At 45.2% G+C, this 19945-nt stretch overlaps 2 protein-coding genes across 10 annotated transcripts in view; one reads left to right on the top strand and one right to left on the bottom strand.

The window, feature by feature from the left end:
* Tdrd9 (tudor domain containing 9) overlaps positions 1-16922 on the bottom strand; it is a 97367-nt gene extending 80445 nt beyond the window's left edge. For 2 of the 8 annotated variants that reach the window (XM_006516316.3, XM_006516320.3), the window contains exons 1-2: positions 16548-16915; positions 3305-3411 (exon numbers count right to left, since the gene is read on the bottom strand). In XM_006516316.3, coding sequence (XP_006516379.1) covers positions 3305-3411; positions 16548-16768 — 328 coding nt within the window. In that variant the 5' untranslated portion in view covers positions 16769-16915. Of the gene's footprint in view, positions 1-3304; positions 3412-11291; positions 11361-16547 lie in introns of those variants that run through there. The other 6 variants (XR_381553.4, XR_003950089.1, XM_017315218.2 and 3 more) reach the window with 6 other exon arrangements.
* Rd3l (retinal degeneration 3-like) lies at positions 7093-9219 on the top strand. 2 transcript variants are annotated; one of them, XM_006515764.2, is made up of 4 exons: positions 7093-7442; positions 7555-7691; positions 8063-8368; positions 8666-9219. In XM_006515764.2, the coding sequence occupies exons 3-4, from the start codon at positions 8070-8072 to the stop codon at positions 8958-8960; spliced, it is 594 nt and encodes a 197-aa protein (XP_006515827.1). In that variant the 5' UTR covers positions 7093-7442; positions 7555-7691; positions 8063-8069; the 3' UTR covers positions 8961-9219. The 2 variants fall into 2 exon arrangements, with proteins under 2 accessions (XP_006515827.1, NP_001121157.1); NM_001127685.1 differs by lacking the exon at positions 7093-7442 and having other exon boundaries at positions 7659-7691; positions 8666-9087.
* Positions 16923-19945: the final 3023 nt, after the last annotated feature.

Genomic DNA, 19945 nt, shown 5'->3' with positions numbered 1-19945 from the left:
CCACCACACCCAGCTCCTTCATTCCTGAAATAAGAGCAGCCAAGTCCTTTCTAAACCCTGACCTACAGGAGACACTCCACCCCATCCACCCCATCCCTCTGCCTTCTACCCAGAAACAGAGTTTGCCCACTCCATCAGATCAGTACCTGGGGTTGCTTCCTTCCTCTTTGAGCCAATTTACCTGCCAAATCAGAGGCCATACTCTCAGCATGTCTAGTTCCCATTGTAATGCCTCCCCTTCCATAGGAAGGGGGCCACCTAGGGCCAGCCACTGTGATGGAGCCATGCTGTCCAGACTACTCAGAGGAAGACACCACACCAGGGTTGCACTCAGCCCCGCCCCAGCTGCATGTCCTGTCCCTCAGTGAGGGCCACGCACCAGCACAGCGAGGAGGCTCAAACGGAGTCTCAGGAGGCAGACAGTCACAGTCCCTCTCAAGGAGTCTCCACTCCACTCAGGTTTTGCTTTTCTGCACCTTGTTCCGGAGCCAAGTGCCAGGTCACTTCTTCTGAGAGCCATAACAAGCAGGACCAGTACCACCAAGGTACAGAGCTTTGAAATGATGTCACGAGGGGAGAGACCCACGAGTCTCTCCTCTCAACCTGACCTTGTGAGGTTTCCAGGGCATCCAAACTGCTCTGATGAGCACAGCAATGATCACATCTGTGACAGGAGGTTCTAATGTCACCCTGCCACAACCCTGCCACCTGAGAAGGAAGTCTTCACCCTAGATCAGGTTAGCCACAGGCATGTCAGTGGAGGGTTGTCCTGAACTGCATCTGAGTGAAGGATGCTGGCTGAGCAGTAGGGACAGGCAGGCTGCTGAGTGCACTGTGTGTTCCTGCTCCCAACAGTGCCTATGGTAGGACTGGGGCTTGGCTTCCTACCTTGGTTTCTCTTTAAACAATAAAAATAAAATAATAAATTGTAACACTAGTATTATAGGTAAGTATTCTTATACCTAAGTATATAGATGAAATTACCAATAAGCTTGCTTAGAAAACATTAAGTTACATAGAAAGTACTTAGCTGAAGAACACTGCCTCAAAATATAACTTTAAAATCAGTAGCATACTAACTGGGCTTCCTAAGAAATTCTAAGAGTTCTATGCAGTGGAGAGATGGCATTTGGATTTGGTTTTACCAGAGATCTATCTTTTGGGGATCATTCATCAGGAATGTCTGCTCGTTAAGTCCCTTCCCTCATCTCCTTAGGTGTGAGCTGCTCAGAGCAGCTCTGATTGGTTTCAAAGATAATTGAGACTATTTCTCTGCACTTGTGAGCCACTTGATTGCCTAAGAGATAACAAAATCCTGCGATTTCTGTTTCTGTATCACTTGCTTGGCTTCAAAAAACCAAGGATCATGCAGTGGGAGCCCGAAGGACAGCTGTGAAGGACAGCAGCAGCGTGAGACCAGCGTGGTGGCGAGAGTCAACAGGAGCTGCACAGCCAGAGTTACAGACGCAAACCCAGCACAGCTCCTCCTTTCCACTCCAAGTGCATGGAGTGAATTCGTGCTAGAAAAGCTCATCTACCCTCATACCCTCAGCTGAGGGCTGAAGCCCGAGGGAAAGCCATAGCAACGGCCCTGCCCTGTGTTGCTTTTTCTAAGGGTTATGTCATAGCAAAAGAAATGCAGCTAGGACAGTATCCAACTCAAAGGAAAACGCGATGCGGAGCCTCTTAGAGGCACTGAAGGGGAGATGAGACCGGCAGAAGCTGCCACTGGAGCAAGGATGCACAACAGGGCACTAAGGGCTGCTTCTGCCTCGTGGTGAATATGAAATGACAAGCAATAAAATCCATCACACCGACCTAAAAACGTTAAAACACAAAACTAAATGAAAAGACTGCATAAGTAATGTCTGAATTTCCAGGAGTAACAGAACATAGCAATCTATATTATCAAGCTGCTCATATAAATCCCAAGATTAGGGGTTAATGTAGAACTACTGGGCATAGACTGTACTTTCTAATTATTAAAAAGGCTAAAAGCAAATAAGGAAATGTTTCCATAAATCCTTCAATGGGAGTGCAAGTATGTGGGGCAGGAGTGGGGACAGCCTAGTATCTCAGAGGAGCCTCCTTCACAGGAAAGGGCCCAGCACAAATAAAACAACTGCAGCAACTTAGCCCAGGCACTTAGCAGTGCACCCTGCCAACAGAGAACAATCCATTTAGCAGCCGTGCATCAGCAAGTCCACCCAACTCAGGAAGCAGCGGCGAGTGGATCTGTGTCTTTTAGACCAGTCTGACCTACATAGGCAATTTTAGGCCAGCCAGAACTACAGAGTGAAACCCTGTCTCAAAAAACATTTCTTAAAAAATCTTTTACTTTTTATTTCATACATTTCTACTCTTTAAAATTCTGTTTTTAATAAAAGTCTAGTTTTTGCATTTGTGTGTTATATGTACATTCATGTGTTCTTGTTAGTCTTTGTGTATGTATGTGATGTGGTAAATTTACATTCATGTGTTCTTGTTACTCTTTCTGTGTGTGATGTATGTGTGGTATGTGCATTCATGTGCTCTTGTGGGTGTGTTTATGTGTGATCATGAGTGCATATGGTCACAGAGATCTACGCCATGTGTCTCCTCAATTGCTCCCCATCTTGGTTTGCAAGACAGAGTCTCTCACACGGACTGGAGCTCATCTATCTTCTATGCAGTATGCTGCTGGGGTCTGCCAGCCCCTGCTCTCCCTGCCTTGGGACCACAAGTGCACGCCACAATACCAACCTTCTATGTGGGTGAGTGAGACCCAAACTCAGACCCTTGTTTGTGTGCAGCAGACACTTTACCAACTGCACTATCTTCTCAGTCCCTTCCTAAGTTATGCTGGTTTGTCTTTAGAGCTGGGGGACTCCCTGGGTACCCTGGGACTGGATTTGCAGACCCGACTGGCTCAAAGGCAAAGGTTCAAAGCCTGAGCATGCACCTCAGCCTTGTCAGTCCTGGGATGGCGTGAGTACCACCACACCCAGCTAAGAACATGTTAAACTTTCTCAATTAATAGTAAGGAATTAAATAGTAATTATTTAATTATTTAATAGTAATTATTAAATAGTAATAAATCAATCTTCGAAGAACAGGATATTCTGGCTCTATATTTAAGATAAAAAACTAACACTTTATAATCTACTATACACTCATCCCCCCCCATTTTTAATTAAGAAGCCATGTAAGATTTTTTTTTAACTTTGACCAAAATACTGTATTTATTAAATGTTTGGAAAGATGAGCTTTTAATGCATGAACTATTGATGCATCATATACTAGGTATTTAAGGAAACCTGCGTACCTGGTCCACTGGGTGGCTGATCCTGGCCATAAATATCAAGTTCTTGTTCTTCAAGTTGTCTGTATTTGTTAATATACTCCATTTCTGAGCTCCTCTGACTGAGTGACCTGCAAAGAAGAGTTACAAAGTCACCACGTTTCTGCACGAAGTTTCTGAGCAGTTATTTTATGGAAGTCAGAGGAAACACAGATAGTCACTAACAATTTTAAATGCTCAAATTCAGTTACCAGATAGAGATGGACTGAAACACTGAGAGCTGTGGTACTGGAAAGAGGGCACAGCGGGTAGGGAAGAGACCTGCCGCTCTTCCAGAGGGGCAGGCTTCAGTTCCTAGCACCCACACGCATGATGGCTCACAAACACTCATAACTCCAGTTTGGGGGATCTGATGCCCTCTTCTGATCTCCACAAGCACAAGGCACAAAACTGGTGCAGACTTACATCATAAAAGCAATTCACCCATATGCATACAAATAAAAATAAAATTTAAAAAGCAACATGAATTGATTTTTTTAAAAATAAACTAAGCTGCCAGGCATGGTAGCACACGCCCTTTAATCCCAGCACTCAGGAGGCAGAGGCAGGTAGATTTCTGAGTTCAAGGCCAGCCTGGTCTACAGAGTGAATTCCAGGACAGCCAGGGCTACACAGAGAAACCCTGTCTCGAAAAAAAACCATAAACAAACAAACAAACAAATAAACAAACAAAGCTGACAAAAAGAACAAGTCAATCCTCCCAGGGGATGAGGAGGTGAGTGACCTGACCATCCATGCTGACACAGGACAACCTGCAGAGACTAAAGCATGCTCCACCTACAGCCTCACCATCTTCCCTGGAACCCTGCAAACCTGCACACACAAAGCCACGAGCGCAAGCAAGCATACAAGAGCCCATTCAATACGCAAACCCTCATAGAGCACCTGCCACTTGGAAGGCATTGTCTCAGACAATTGTCACAGACAGCACAGCAAGCTAAGCTAGGGGCTTGTGACAATGCCACCCCAGAAACAAAGCACCCGCTGACTCAGGATAGAGAGCAGAGCTTTCCAGGGAAGTCTGTGATCTCAGCACTCGGGAAGCTGAGGCAGAAGGAGCTCAAGTTCAAGCCAGCGTGGCCTCCATAGTAAGTTCCAGACCAGCCTGAACTACAAGACTGTCTCAAAAGAAAAAAGAGCAAAACAAAACAAAAAGACAGTGAAAGCAAGACGGTTGAGAAGTGAAGAGAACACACTGCTCCTGAGAGGATGAACCCAGCTCAGCGGCCAGCATCCTCACTGAAGAGCTCTCGACTGCCTGTAACTCAGGTTCAGGCGTGCCTGAAGCCGCCGTCCTGCTTGGCCATGGACACTCAGGTACACATATCTCACACACACACACACACACACACACACGTATGTATAGTTTAACCATAATAAAAGTATTTTTAAATCCAAAAATAAAAAGTAAAAGAATGCCATGATAAAACAGTAACTTTTCACAATATTCATAGTTAAAACCTGTAAAAGTGTTCAACAGTCTATCCACCACAAAAGAAAAAAAGAAAAAATATCAAGTAAACAAGACAACCAGCACACAGAGAATGACTGGGTTGTTTCAAGCCTTCCATACACAATAGCTAATAAGGTTCCAATACATCAGAGGCGACCCATTTACTAAATTTACTGCATAGTTGATAAACTCACACTAATCTGGTTTTACCCCAATAAACAGCAAAAATTAACTTTAAAAGGGAAGTGCCTTATCTTACCTACAAATATGTTCTCTAACTACATGGTAGTAGGAGAGATAGTTAAAGAAAATGGTATTTGGTCTCTACTTCAATCTTAACAATTTCATGAGAAAGGAGAAAAATGAAATGTAATGTAAGTAGCACACACCAAGCACTAGATAACATGTGTGTGCAGTGAGTTCAAAGGCCAGTCCTCGTGTGGACTGAGGTGGCAACTAAAGCCACAAGCAGCAATTGTAGCAGCTGGACAGATGTCCAATAAGCCGAGGAACCAAGAGAAGGCTCAAGAAGTCCTCTAAGGCCACTGAAGTCTGCTCAAAGGCCAGCTGCTTAGGCCAGTAATCTACCTAAGAGGCTGTGGCAGGAGTGCAGTGCATCTAAGGCCAGCCGGGGCTACCCAGTGAGACCCTGACTCAAGAACTAACAAATAAATCCCTGTTCAGAGGAATTATCCCAGCTAGAAAGTCCTTGCCTGATCCGCTCATTTGACTTGAAGGAAGCAGGACATGAATGCTAAATAACACAAGACAACTTATAATTATCTTATTCACACACATTCATCTTTCCCTTAGGAGGGCAGCCCCATGAAAGCAGGAAGTGGGTCTGTCTAGTGAACTGAGTCACCCCAGGTCCCAAGCCTCCACACCACAAGAGACATCAGTGAACATCTGTTGAGCGACTGAGCAAATATATAAGAGACATAGTCGAGATGAATCAGAAAGCACTTAAGGATTGTGAAGAGGGAACTAGAATAAGTTCAAACAAGAGAACAAGAGTAGGATCCAGGAAAAAGTGTTGAAGAAAAAGAAATGAGTTGAACAAACAAACAACAATAACAAACAAAGCCTGATTGGACAGCAGCTACAAACTAAGAGACAGAATAAGCATTTGGGTAGTCAGTTATCTCAATCTAGAGTGGGGGTGGGAGGGTCAGTGTGGTGGCTTTAATCCCAGCACTCAAGAGGCAGAGGCAGGTGGATCTCCAAGTCTGACATCAGCTTGGTCTACATCGTGAGTTCCAGGACAGCCAGGGCTATGTACTGAGAGCCCAGGAGAGCAGCACTGGTATGCTCGGCACTGCAGTGGATTGATAGGCGAGCTGGAGATGCACAAGTAAGTAAGACTGCAGAGGACCTGAGTGGAAACCAGGCCTGTTCTCCAATATATGTGATATTTCAGTTTCCACGTTCGAGGGAGGAGAGGCTGAAGAGTCACAACGCTCTTCACAGGGAAAGTGGCGTGACTGGTACAGCTTCAACTTTAATTTGGAAGGACACCTTGTCACAATAAACGTCACTCCCTCCTTTCTCCCACTACTGCAGGCAGTGTAATGTGAACGCGGCTCACTGAGGATAATGAAGCCTGACATCTGGCCTTTCCCGGTCATAACAGGAACTACAGCATGACCACACATGTCACTCTTGATCACACATGGCACACAGGTCTGATGGGGAAAATGTCTATTATTCTTGGTTTATTGGGAAGAAAAGCAACAGAAGAAATAGTTATAAAAGGAAAAGCTACATAATGTCATCACTTAGCAGGAAACTAAGACGCAAAGGACCTTTTATGCTCTAGCCACTGTTTCACACAGGCATCTGGACAGAAAATGTACAACAAAGTCCAAGGCACAGACGTGCTCACCTAAGCAGGGGTTATAATGTTTCATCTGCACATTTGAGACTTGAGCTCTATACACAGTCATGGGTGACCCTGAACTTCTGGCACTCCTTCTTCCATATCCCAAGTGGAGATTGCTGGAATGTAGTACTACCACCTGACTTTATGTAGTATAGTTCTATTTCTACCTTGGTTCTCCTTCAGGTCTCCACTCTCACCGATAACTCATCGCCATCTTACCACCTTGAACAGAGACAATCAAATGCACACTGATTATCAGCTAGTGTCCCCTATCAGCTTCAGTGTCCCCTAGCATGTCCACCTGCTCCAGTGCAAGGGTTTGCTATGTTATGAGCAGTAAATGAAAGCTCACTTGCCCCACACATGACTGACGCCAGCAGGCTCTGCCCAGTTTACTTGGTGGCAGTGAGCTTCCACAGAGTGCATGTTTTGCATATAGTCAAGTCTGATCTATTTTTCCTGCTTTCATTAGAAGGGACAGTGACCTGGCTTCCAAACTGCCTCAAAGTTAAGCTGAAGATGAAAAGCAGCAGTGTGGTTATTTTTAGAGCTCTACAGGCATAAAAATACGGCAGGACCTGTGACCCACAGCTATGCACAGCAGAGCATCACACCACGCGGCACTCTTCCTCAGCTAGGAGCATCTGTGGTGCCTCAGACGCTTGCTTTTTTTTCACTCCACTCCTACAGATGCTGCAGCATGCATTTGGGACCAGCATCCGTAGCTGCCAGCATCCTTTCCAAAGAAAATAAGCTACATTCAAAAGGTAGACAATTATATAACTCATGAAGATGAAAGGTTTTATATATATATATATCTCCAAATGAAGACAACAGATCCCCATTCCTAACACAGAAAGTTGTTTGTTTCAAACACAGTTCCAGTGGGTAAATGAGGAGACATTCCTTCCCTGGAGGACACCCCCAGAGAGTGAGACCCATCTGAGAGAAACAGCTTCATCCCCAACTTGGGCAAACTCTGGCAACACTCCCGCAACAGACCCCTGGCTCGGCAGGTAAGCTTGCGTTTTCTGTACTAAGAGTGAGTCACACGTGTGCTGTGGACAGCACTTTTCAAGTTGGTGATGTTTCAAGACCCCCCTAAAAACTTCTATTAGCAAGTGTTATTTTCAGAAATTGCTCAGTTTGTATTATTATCTTTGATTTTATTTCATTTCTGCTTAGTTTTTATTTAGGTATTTTCAAAGCTTGGGTTTAGCACTGACCTAGTTAGAAATTGAAAGACTTTAATCCACACTCTAATCTTATTTTGACCTGCATGTTTTACCAGTGGAAAAATTCATGTACTTTTCTGGCAATAGTAAAAAATATTTACTGTTAAAAACCATAAAAATTTTATGCAAGTAAACATTTCATATCTCCACAGCCTAAAAATGCCACTTTTTAGCTGGGTGAAATGGCCAAGAAATTATTCCTACAAACAAACACGCTACGCTGGCTCTGAGGTAGTGACAAAGACTCTGCTTCGGGAGTTAAAATGGCATTTGAAGGAGCGCGAGAGATTAATACATGAGATCGAAAATGAACAGAAAGTGAAAAAGACAGGCGTGGACTACAACTGGCTGAGAAGTTACCAGACTTCTCACACAATGATCCCAGCTACCGAACAAAGACAACTGGAAGTTCTGTGCTCACAAGTACAACCTTGTCAAGCTGGAACCGTTCTCAGCAGGTAGACTACTATGTTCTTTATGGTCTTGTGGTGTGTGAGATTCAGACTAAAAGCTGCCTCATTATATAAACTCAATCCGTGTACCGATGCCCAAAACCCTATGTACCTCTAGGTAGCTTACTGGTAGAAATTTACTTTAATTACAAAGTTTCTTCACTGAAAGCTTAATTATAATGCTTTTCCTGTTACTTAATTATAATGCTTTTCTGGACACAGTTACATATGTAAGCTTCATTTGGGAAATCGGGTACAAGAAAATTTCTAAATACTCATCCCTACAACTCCCCCCCCCCTTAGATTTAGAGAACTTTTGGCAGAAAACGATGTACTTCCCTGGGAAATTGTCTACATCTTCAAGCAAGTTCTGAAAGACTTTCTCAGCAGTCCTGCCAGAGGGGGTCACCATGCTGGCCTATGGGACTCTGACATCACCGGTCCCCCTACCCCTGCGCTCCCAGGTGAAAGCTCTGAGAGGCCAGACAAAGAGGAGATACCCACGATTTCAAGCTATGTAGACAAACATGCCAAGAACAGGTTTCCCCCCTGTTCACACAGAGTATGGAACCTGCCATACTATTACCCACCAAGCTGAGGAATTAGCAAGACCACCTCAGAGTCACCCTTAGCACTGAGAACAAACAGTGGCATGACTCCAAGTGTCTTGGCTTCAATGTCAGGGTTTCCTCAAAATTCCTGTACCGCCAACTTCTCTAAGCAGCACTATTTTCTAACCACTCTAAATATTCAATATTTTAATGAAAAGTATGCTTTTAACTAAAATACTGTCTAAATGTTTGAAGTTTCTTATACCTCAAATATGTCACAGAACTAAAGAAATTTAATATGAAGTATGACGGATTCTTTGTGAAACTTAATTAATCTTGGCTTTTATTCTAAGAAAGCTGATGTGTAAAATAAATGATTAATGTGAGCTTCTCCCTACAATGCAACTGAAACGAAGCCCACATCCATTACATAATGTCGCCTGTCGGGAACAAGGGAAAGGGTCCGCGAGCATGAACATGACCTTCAATTTAAAAGCACAGAAGCTCACGGGAACGGCCGACAATCTCATCTCTAATCATGGCTAAACACATCCCGGTTGTTATACCGCAAACTGTTTGCAAAACCTAAATTTAGCAAAGGAATTGAGGTTAAGTGTGTGTGTGTGTGTGTGTGTGTGTGTGTGTGTGTGTGTGTGTGTGTGTGTAAGGTGCTTCAGGCACATTTTATTGAACATTTTCAATGGGCACAGTAACTAAAATTTTTAGCTAGGGAATAGAGAAAATAAGTTCCTCACAGAACAAGAGCTGTAGAGCACTGCACACAACAGACCTTTAAAGTTGTTATCACCAGCCAGACCCATCTACCGAGCAATGCTAAAGTAACACTACCTTCTAGGCACTGTGCATTACCTCTCATTAACCCAAACCTGGGACATCTGAGATACAACTCTCACTTGGCAAAGGAGCAAACCATCAGACAAGCTCAGTGCCTGGCCAAATGCAAGGCCAGTGGCAGAGCTGGAGTCGCACCCAGCCTGTCACACCCCGAGCCCAGCTCCCTCCTGCAGTCCCAGTGCACATAGCAGTTGCCTATCTGACAAGTCCTCCTGCATGCTCACAGGAAGCACAACATCAACATGGTCACAACCCAAGCCTCCGGAGGTTTGTTTGTTTCCTCAAAGAATAAAATCCGAAGGGTGGGGGGCAAGAAAACAGTTCCGTTGGGGAAGTGCTGCCATGCAAGCCTGGGATCCTGAATCTGAAACCCAGAATCTACAGAAACCAGCTGAGCATGGTCAATAAGCTCAAAAACCAGAGGCGGCTGGATCCCTGGGGTTGCTGGCGAGGCAGCCTAGTCTACTTGGTAAGCGCTAGGTGAGTAAGAAACTATCTTCAATAAGTTTATAAATATAAAAGGGGAGGGTGAAATGGCTCAGCCGGTAATGGCACTTGCCACCAAGCTTGACAAACTGAGTTTCATCCCTGGAACCTAGAAAATAGAGAGAGAACTGACTCCTACAAGTTGTACTGGCTTCCACATGTGCACACGCCTCTACACATGTACCATAGCATGCACACAAACACAGACTAAAACTGTGTCTCAAACACACGCACACAGCACAACCTTCAATTTCTTCAACAGCTCCATGTTCTATGTCAGTGGCTGCAGGACTACCGCCCACCCAGGTATACAAGCCAGGGTCGCATAATTGCTTGGGTTGCCTCGGGACGGGGACAGATTAAAGGCAGAAACACACAAGAACAAAGATGACTGGCCTTTGGTTAACACAAATAACAAAAAAAGGGAGTAAGAGGCAGTGCTTGGAGAAAGGAAAAGGACAAAACTAAGGAGAGAAATTAGGAGGAAGGCAGAGGAAGAAGCCATGGAGATCGCAGGATCTTCTCTAAGCAGACATGTGAACAGGCCCTGGTAACAGGAAGCCAGCACAGGGAAACCCAAGAGGGAAGCAATCCATACAGCAGAGCAGATGCAGATGCTGCCAGCAAAGAGTACAGCTAGAACCTTCAGCATAGAAAACGACACTACAGCCAGCAGCAGCAGCAGCAGATCACAGGAAGGCCATAATTACGCACTCCAGTTCTGTCCAATAGCAACATAGCTACCGACAGTCACTTGTATATTCAACCTTAGGTGTGAGTGTTGGTGTGAGAATGTGTTCATTCTATAAATAGTAACTGAGCATTGGCCTCATGCCAGACATCCCTCTAGGTGCTAGAAACAGAAAATCAAGAGGAGCCAGGCCAAAGACGGAAGGTTCTTGCAGTAACGTAAGCAAGAGACACAGCTTCTTCCAGGATGGTAACTCGTGAACACTAGCCACTTTCTCACTCTGCAAACACACACAGCAAGTTGCCAGGGTAATTCTCATTCTCACTCATATTAACTGTACACTTACATATCCTCAAAAACAGCCTGGAGGGAGTCAGCTGTATCCCCGGAGAGTGAGGTCTATCTTTCCACCATCTTCATATGTAACTGAGTCAGTCAGAGCAGGGGTGGATCAGAGAGCTGTCAGGTCCTCATGTCCCAAGCAAGCCCTGCTGCCAACTGCTGCACTCATTTCCCTCTCCCAAAGGAGCCACTCCTCATATGTCAGAAGGAACAAATGGCTGCCTGGGGTGCCCATTAGCATACCAAAGTGCATGCTGGCCACCAGGCTCACTCAGTACCTGTGGCTCTCCTCAGCTCTTCTCTCCCAATGCCCTGCCCCAACTCCCCCAGATCATGGCTTCCCCTGCCCTGCTTCTTGTCTCCATCTGACCCCACCCCTTCAGCTCTCGCTCTCAAGGCTCTCTCCCTTGTCTTCCTCCAGGTTCTTCTCCCTCACTCCTCACGTGGCCTGCTCCTCTCTCCTCTGCTGGCCATGTTCAGTCTCCTACTTTCTCTCCCTGCTCTGGACTCTTCCAGATGCCTCTGCCTGCACTCTCCCTCCTATCTACAATAAAAACCTCTCTTCAACCACACCTTGGAGGAGCCATGTTCCCACTTTACATGGGAGCAACTCTCCAGTCTAGAATAAAGAACTGCTGTAGCAAAACCACTTGATCCCTGGGGACCAGTAGGCATTTCATTCATTCAGCTCCCTGAGAGTCTACTGCATGTCAGAGGCTGCAGTGAATGCAGGAACTCGGTGATAACTCTACCCTTGGCAAGCAACTCTGTTGAAAACAACACATAGACGAATCCCGAAATACACAAAGAGATGCATGGGCAGGGTGCAGAGATGCATGGGCAGGGTGCAGAGATGCATGGGCAGGGTGCAGAGATGCATGGGCAGGGTGCAGAGATGCATGGGCAGGGTGCAGAGATGCATGGGCAGGGTGCAGAGATGCATGGGCAGGGTGCAGAGATGCATGGGCAGGGTGTAGAGATGCATGGGCAGGGTGCAGAGATGCATGGGCAGGGCAGAGGGGGTCTCACTCCATGGCTTCCTGATCCTTCCACACCCACCACCAAAAAAATCTCTTTTTTTCTCAGTCCATCTTACCAACCTCTCAGCCTCTGCCACTGAGATCAAGCTGTAGAGCTGTGTGCTCCGGCTCTACCTTCCCCACTGAGACCTACCATCCACAGGCTTAGTGTTCTTGTCACACTGGGCTCAGAATCCTGACCCTCACAAGTATAGCTGTGGCCCGACTTCTTTCAACCAGACTCACTCCGTTCATGGCTAATAGGCATGTCAAAGTTTTTGTATCCAAATCAAATCCGTGGTATCTTCCTCATACCAGTTCTTTCAAAGGTTTCTTTTCCTTTTGGCTTGGTCAGAAACCTTTGTGTCACCCATGACCACCTGGTACTCACTCGCACCCTGTCTCTGATTCTGCTATGAAGCAGGCGCCTCTACCATAAGAACACACACAAGGGCTGAGCTGGGGCTCAGCTTTGTTCTTAGCTAGCATACATGAGGAACTAGGTTCAATCCTCGGGCTTAAAAGAAAACACTTGTCCAGCCCTGAGGACTCAGGCCTTTAATCCCAGAACTTGGGAGGCTGGGGAAGGAATACCGTATATTTACCTAAAATAAAATAAAATAAAATAAAATATACAACTGTCATTCTCACCTCTCCTTGACTACCAGTCTAAACACAATTCCCTTGATACAATGGGAATTCTTAGAGAAACATAGGACTCAGTTCATACAGCCATCAAAGGGCAAGTTTAATAACTACAGCCAGGCAAACAGGCTAGAGACCTAGAAAAGCCACCAGTCCCATGGCCATCTGTCAATGGCACACTCATATCATGGAGGATAATTTGCTTTATTCAAGTACCAATTAAAAAAAAAAAGTTTGTGGCCAACAAGATGGCTCAGAAGGTAAAGATGCCTGCTTTCACGTCCTGAAAACCTGAACTGAATCCCCAGAACCGACATAATAATAGAAGGAGAGAACTGAGTCCTGTACGGTACCTCTGGCCTCCACATGCATGTTGTGGTACACATACCACACGAATACACCTGCAAGCGTGTGGATGCATGCATACCCACAGTAAGCAAATGTAAAAAAACAAATCTTAACTATGCCAGAAAAATCCCTTTTCCCAAGACTGTACAGATGGTTCAGAGGTCCCAGGTTTTTCCCATCAGCCACTCAGTGGCGTACACCCAGTTATAACTCTAGCTCCATGGAATCCAACGGCTCCTCCTGGCCTCCCTGGGCACCAGGCACACACATGGTGCAAAGACTCATACACATACATCTGTCCACAGACCACTGCACATTCACAGGTTGCGGCACACAGAGTGACTGTGCAAAGTCACTCTGCCCGACAGGACTACTTGCCACAGGAAATTAGGCACGTCACTCTGCCAACTAAACCCATTTTTTCCTTTACACAGTCATCAATCAGATGATCAACTGATAAAAGTCCAATAACATTAAGATGTTGCTGTAAGGATTAAATAACATAGCTGCATTCGATCTGAGTGACCACTACATGCCAGGAACACTGTACTGGGTGTGTGTGTGTGTGTGTTCAGAGTCCAGGAAGGCACTGTAGGGAAGTGCCGTCCCCACTAGCACTACTCAGAAAAGCATGGCCAGTAGCTCGATAGGTAGGTAAATTCAAACAATTCTAGCGATCTCCCGCAGTAATTCTGCAAATGCCAAGCCAAACTCTGCAGCGGCATGCTTACCTTTTCTCATTTCACTGCTCTGTAAATTTACTTTTGATTTAACAACTCTTAGTCCATAAAAGAATTGAAGAGTTTTATTTTGCTTCTTAGCAGTTAAAATGACAGTTGAATCTGTAAGCTTAGTTTCTGACAAGGTCAACAAATATTTCATTTCTATATCAAAATAAATGAATTAAAACATTACATTTAGGGAAGCCTAAATTGGTTGCAGTCCCTTAAGTAGAGGCTATGGAACAAAGTCATTTACCAGAGTAATTCAAAGAAATAAAGTAAAAAATATAAACAAAGTGGCCCCTCTATGTCCCCTGGGTGCCTCCAAAAAGCACAAAGACCAAAGCTGTACAGGTTGCACTTGATGCTACAGGGGACCGAATGCTAACAAGAAACACTTTTAAAACACTACCAGCAAGATGGCTCAGAAGGAAGAGCACTTGCCACACAAGCCTCATGATCCAAGTCCCATCCTTGGATCCCAGATGAAATGCCCAATAAGGTGGCACTCATCTGTACCCAGCAGGCCACGGTGAGGTGAGGCAGAGCCAGGAGGCCTGTCTAGGGGATCTCCATCCAGCTAACATGGAGCAAAGAGAAACCAGAGAAACTGAGTCACAAGGTAGAAGGCAAGAAGTGACTCCCAGATGTCGCCTTTGACCTCCACATGCACACTGTAACTTGCATATGCACACGCGTGTGCACACACACACCTATATATCACAGAAATACAGAATAATAAATTAACTTTTAAAAATTAAAGAGTCATTTGAATTGGGGGTGCAGACCTGTGACCCCAGTGCCTAGAGGGTTAAGGCAGGAGGATCATTTAGGCTCAGTTAAAGAGCAATTATGCAAAATAGTAAAACACTGCCTCAAAATAATTTTTATTGACAACAAAGGGCTCCTCAACCTCAGAGGGCACTGGATGGGGTGAGAGCAGAGAGGCCCCAAGCTGGAGCTCTTCTCACGAACAGCCAGGTCTCTGGTAAACAGAAGGTCTCCTCCAGCCTGATTTCCACCACTTTCAGATGTAAGTGAAGGCAGCTACTTAACCCAAAGAGAGTGAGAGGTGAGAGGTTAAGGAAACTGGAGAGATGGCTTGGTGGTTAAAAGTACTTACCACTCTTCCAACGAATGAGTTCAGTTCCCAGCACCCACACTGGGCAGCTTATAACTGCCTGCACCTCCCAGTTCCAGGGATCTGGCTCCCTCTGTTGGCCTCTATGGACACCTACACACATACGCCTTATACCCGCAGATGCATAAACGTAAAATAATAAAACTGAACAAGATGCCAGCATTCAAACTCCTCGCTACTGATCTACTAAAATGTACAAAGGTACTGAAAACTTACATCTTCACAAAAACCTTCACACAGACGTCTACAGAAGCTTCAGTCATAACTGCCAGGACTTGGGAACAACCCAGACGTGTGTCAGTAGAGAAGTAAGTATGTTACATTCAGCCAGTGGGCTCTCAGTCTATGCTAAAAGCGCCATAAACGTACAGAACTTCAACTTCACATTACTAGGTGGAAGCAGCCAATGTCAGGGGGCGACAGGCTGTGTGGTTCCGACACATGACTTGCTGGAGAAGGGAAGCAAACAAGCAACAAAAACCATCAGTTGTTGAAAGTTAAGGAACAGTGAAAACAGGTGGCGCAGAGTGATTTTCACTGCCAGTGACACCAGGAGGGGAACGGATGTGCACCATCACGTGCTCAAATCCACACCGATGTGTGTATGGTAATGACGGGGGCCAGTGCAGAAGGGAAGAGGGTATTTTGGTGACTCTGCGCAAAGTTCCTGGCAACCTATGACTAACTTCAAAACTCAGGGTCTGAGAAGTCCAGATGGGTCACAGAGATCATCAGGCTGTAGGACTGTGTGGTGATGGTTGGCAGAGGACCCGAGTTCCATTCTCAGCACCCAGGTCACATGGCACACAATGACCTCCAACTCCAGCACTAGAAAGTCTCCCTCCCCACACAAACACATAAATAAAAATCAACCTTTAGAAAAGAGGGTAGGCAGAGTCTGAATCAGTGAGATGCCTAAACTGATTGCACTTACCAGCAATCCTGACCACCTGAGTTCAATCCCCAGGAGCCGACATGGTACAAGCGCCTACTCTAACAAAGTATCCTGGCACAGGTGTACACACACACACACACACACACACACACACACACATTGCACCCTTACAATGAAATTTTTAAAGCAGTCTATGAACTTGGGGTTGCAGATGTAACCCTGTAATCTCAGGACTTGAGGAAGTAGAAGCCAGAGGCTGAAGAATTCAAAGTTATCCACAGAGGTGTAAGTTGAGGCCAGACTGGGCAACACTGGACTCTTTCAAAACAAACAAAAACAAAAACAAAAAAACCCAGGCTGCAAATTATAATAAACAAATTACGAAATGCTTAGGTTGCTCGGCTTCTTGCAAACAAAACAAAACATAGGAGAGGACCTATTTACTGAGAGCTCTTGAAGGACCCTCCTGATGCCCTCCTGGACTCCCTACCTCCCGGAGGTTGAAGCTGGTCTGGCCGGTGCTGTGGCCTTAACTGGAACCTGGGCCTGGGCCGTAGGATCCTCATTGGGGACCTCCTCCGAGCGCTGTACCTCCTCCCGGGGCGCCTCCGCAGGGAAGGCGGGTGGCAAGCCCAGAAGCTCCACATTGGTCACCGTCTTGCCGATGGTGAACCAGTCATTTATCTGGTCGACCGTGAGCTTGCGCAACATCCTCGGTGCCTAAGCGCTGCCTCAACTGCCCGACTCCAATGGTGGCAAAGCCTTATGAGCGCTGCCCTGCTCAGCAGGCCAACGACCGTTCCAGAAGCCTCTACCCCCACCCCTCACTGAGGCCATCCAATCAGCTTGTGCCACGCAAGAGAGTGGGGCCAGGCCCTGCATGCACGTGGGAGCCTCGTGCCTTCTGGAGCATGCGCGAAGTCTGTAAGCTGGAGTCAGGTGACCTGGACAGGCACGTGTTTATGGAGACCAGCTGCTTGTGGATTTGATGTTGGAGTCCGCTGATAATATTTACTGGACTAACTTGATACACCATGTTTGGTTGATATCTCCGGGGAGGTTTCCCCTTTTCTGAAAGGAGGAGGGGAAGCCAAGACACGGGACTGGGGAGGAAGGAGAGGAAACTACAGTCTGGATGTAATATCTGAGAGAAAGTTAACAAAAAATACTTTAAGAAAATATTTACTGCATCCCTGCTGCCAGCTTGGCCTAGAGTCCCACAAGGACTAACCTCAGCTGGAGCTGGACCACAAACCATGGAGATTGTAACCTTATGCCTACAGGACCACCAAAGCACTCACTGAACCATGGTCTCATTGCCTCAAAGTAGGGTAGCTCTTAGTGTTCTCTTCTTACATGGCCCAAAGATCAGGCAATTCTTAAAAGGCTCGTAAGCTCTAGGTCAAGTGAAGACTATTGGATACCTCTGGGGCAGATTGGGTTTATTCTCAAAGCAGCTTGAGGTTGCAAACAGCTAACAACAACACTTGGCAATGAAAGATCTGCTAAATAGCAAGAGAAACTGCTTAAGTTTTGCCCACATTTTAAATTCAAAATGCAACATTAGGTGCTTCGAATGAATCTGCTGGGATAACCTGTAACATTTTGAAATTTTAGATGACTTAGGGTGTTTTGGACTTGAGATTAAATTAAAAGTTTGTTGATTTCCTGGTTAGAAACTTTGTCTTCAGATAGCTTACTATGATTCTCCTCGTGATAGTTCACAACTGTAATCCTAGCACTTGGGAGCCTGAAACAGTTTGCCAGCCTGAGCGACAGAGGAAAGAGATTATCTCAAAAGAAAAAAAAATCAAAGTAAAATATTCTTTTTGAAACACATCTTAACCCTGAGTTATCTCTCAAGACCCTCTTTACACTCTTAATAGTGACTGGAGACCCTAAAGAGCTTTTGTTTATGGCTTAATATCTGTCTACAGGGGGATGACAACCAAGAAGTTTTATGTATTCGTCCAAATAATTTTCAGTTGTCGGTTTGGCACAGCCCAGAGTTATCTGAAGAAGTCTTGATCAGCGACTGTCTGAGGGACTACACAGATCAGATTGGCTTGTGGCCATGTCCGTCAGAGAAAGTCTTGATAAGTGATGTGTGAGTCCACTGTGGGAGGCACTATTCCTAGGCAGGTAGAGCTGAGCATCCCTTTTCCATGGTTCCTGCTTCTGCTCCTGCCTGGAGTCCCTGGCTTGACTTCCCTCAGTGATAGATTCTGACTTTTAAGTGTTGAGTTTAACCCTTTCCCCTCCAAATTCCATTAATCAGAATATTTTTTTGCAGGGACAGAATTCAAAGTAAGACAGTATTGATAACTTAAACTAGCAATTAAAAACTCACTTGATGTCAGGCATTATTGTTTTATGAAAAATCACTGTATTTTCCAAGAGCCTCGTGTGTAAGAGAAACACTTAAAATTTTATATTTCATATAAATTTTTTCATAAATTACAATTTTATATTTTTACTTACAGGTATGTATGGGTGTATGGTACGTGTGAGTGCAGTGCCCATAGGGGCCAGGAGAGGACAATAGATCCCTCCTGGAGCTGGAGATAAGGGCAGCTGTGAACTGCCTAACATGGGTGCTGGGAACCATACTCTGGTACTCTGGTAGAACAACCGCTGCTCTTAACTGCTGAGTCATCTCTCCAGTCCCAGAGTGACACTTAGAAATCTTCACCAGTCCCTTAGTGTCTAACTGAATAGAAGACAACATCTTTTCTGTCTCTGTGTTAACACTATATGACATCACAAGTCCCACAGCCTCTGGAAAATTCCATTGTGCACATGAGAGAATTCTAGCAAGAAAAGGCAAATGTTACTATTGTGGTGAAAAGTTTTGGTCCTCAGAGGCCTTAGAAATCACTAAGCCTGCAGATGCTCTGTTAGTAATTATTCCTTTATTCTCAACTTGTTCAAAACTGTACTTCACCTTTACTAAATGCTAATTTTCCTATAAGGAGAATCCTGAGGAACAGTCATTTAACATCATCATTAGGTGTTAGGGTTTTGTTGTTTGGCAGTGCTGGGTCTGGAACCCAGGACCCTCACACACGCTAAGCAAGCGCCCTTCCACTGATCTGCAGCCCCAGCCCTCAGCTCTAGTTTTGTCACGTGACTTCCAGACTTTCATTTCTCTGTCTGCTTGATTCCACTAAGATGTTTTGGAGCCTTTTTGTTTTTGTTTTTGTTTTTTTTTAATATTCCTTTTACAAAATTCTCAGTCAGCTATTAGCTCTTCAAATATTTCTACCCTATTCCTCATTGATTTCTTAGACCCAGTTAGCTGTATGATGGAGGGTAAAGCTCAGTTGTAGAGTTTATATCTTGTTCTAGGTACCCACCTATGGTTTCAGCACCATGAGAGGAAAAAGCTGGATAAAGTGGCCCACTCTTGTAATTCTAGCACTAGAGACTGAGGCAGGAGAATTGTCATGAGTTTGAAGCCATACTTAGACACAGGCAAAACACGTATGCATAAAATAATAGTGATTTTAAACTAAAGCAATAAAGTGGTGTTATCAAGACAGTTCAGTGGGTAAAGATGCCTGACAGCTTCGCTCCCCGGACCTCCACATGGGCCCCATGGCACTGGGGATTGTTCCCCACTCTCATCCACGTAATAATATTTGTTAAGGGAAAAAAAAGTAAAGAGAAAAGGAGGGAGGAGGAAAGCGCTAGCTGCTCTGGGCCGAGGGGACTGGGCTCCTTCTGTGTGTGCGACACCTTTGTCTTCCCTTGCTTGTCTGGGTTCCTGACTAGCTCTTCTGTGTTCTGCTTGGGTAATGGCTATACATGCCTAATTTGTTTTAACCCAATAGGTGGCTTTCTTTTGTTCAGTTTCTGTTCAGATGTCAGTCATTTCTTAAACAGAAG

Source organism: Mus musculus, chromosome 12 (assembly GCF_000001635.26).
Source record: "Mus musculus strain C57BL/6J chromosome 12, GRCm38.p6 C57BL/6J".
In the NCBI taxonomy this organism is placed as follows: domain Eukaryota; kingdom Metazoa; phylum Chordata; class Mammalia; order Rodentia; family Muridae; genus Mus; species Mus musculus.
Note: the sequence above shows the minus strand (reverse complement) of the source record. Positions and strands in the feature narration are given on the sequence as shown.

Coding starts and splice junctions, on each gene's coding strand:
- Rd3l (XM_006515764.2), top strand. CDS start 8,070: ATGCCACTTTTTAGCTGGGTGAAATGGCCAAGAAATTATTCCTACAAA. Junction 8,369..8,665: donor GCTGGAACCGTTCTCAGCAG/GTAGACTACTAT, acceptor CCCCCCCCTTAG/ATTTAGAGAACTTTTGGCAG.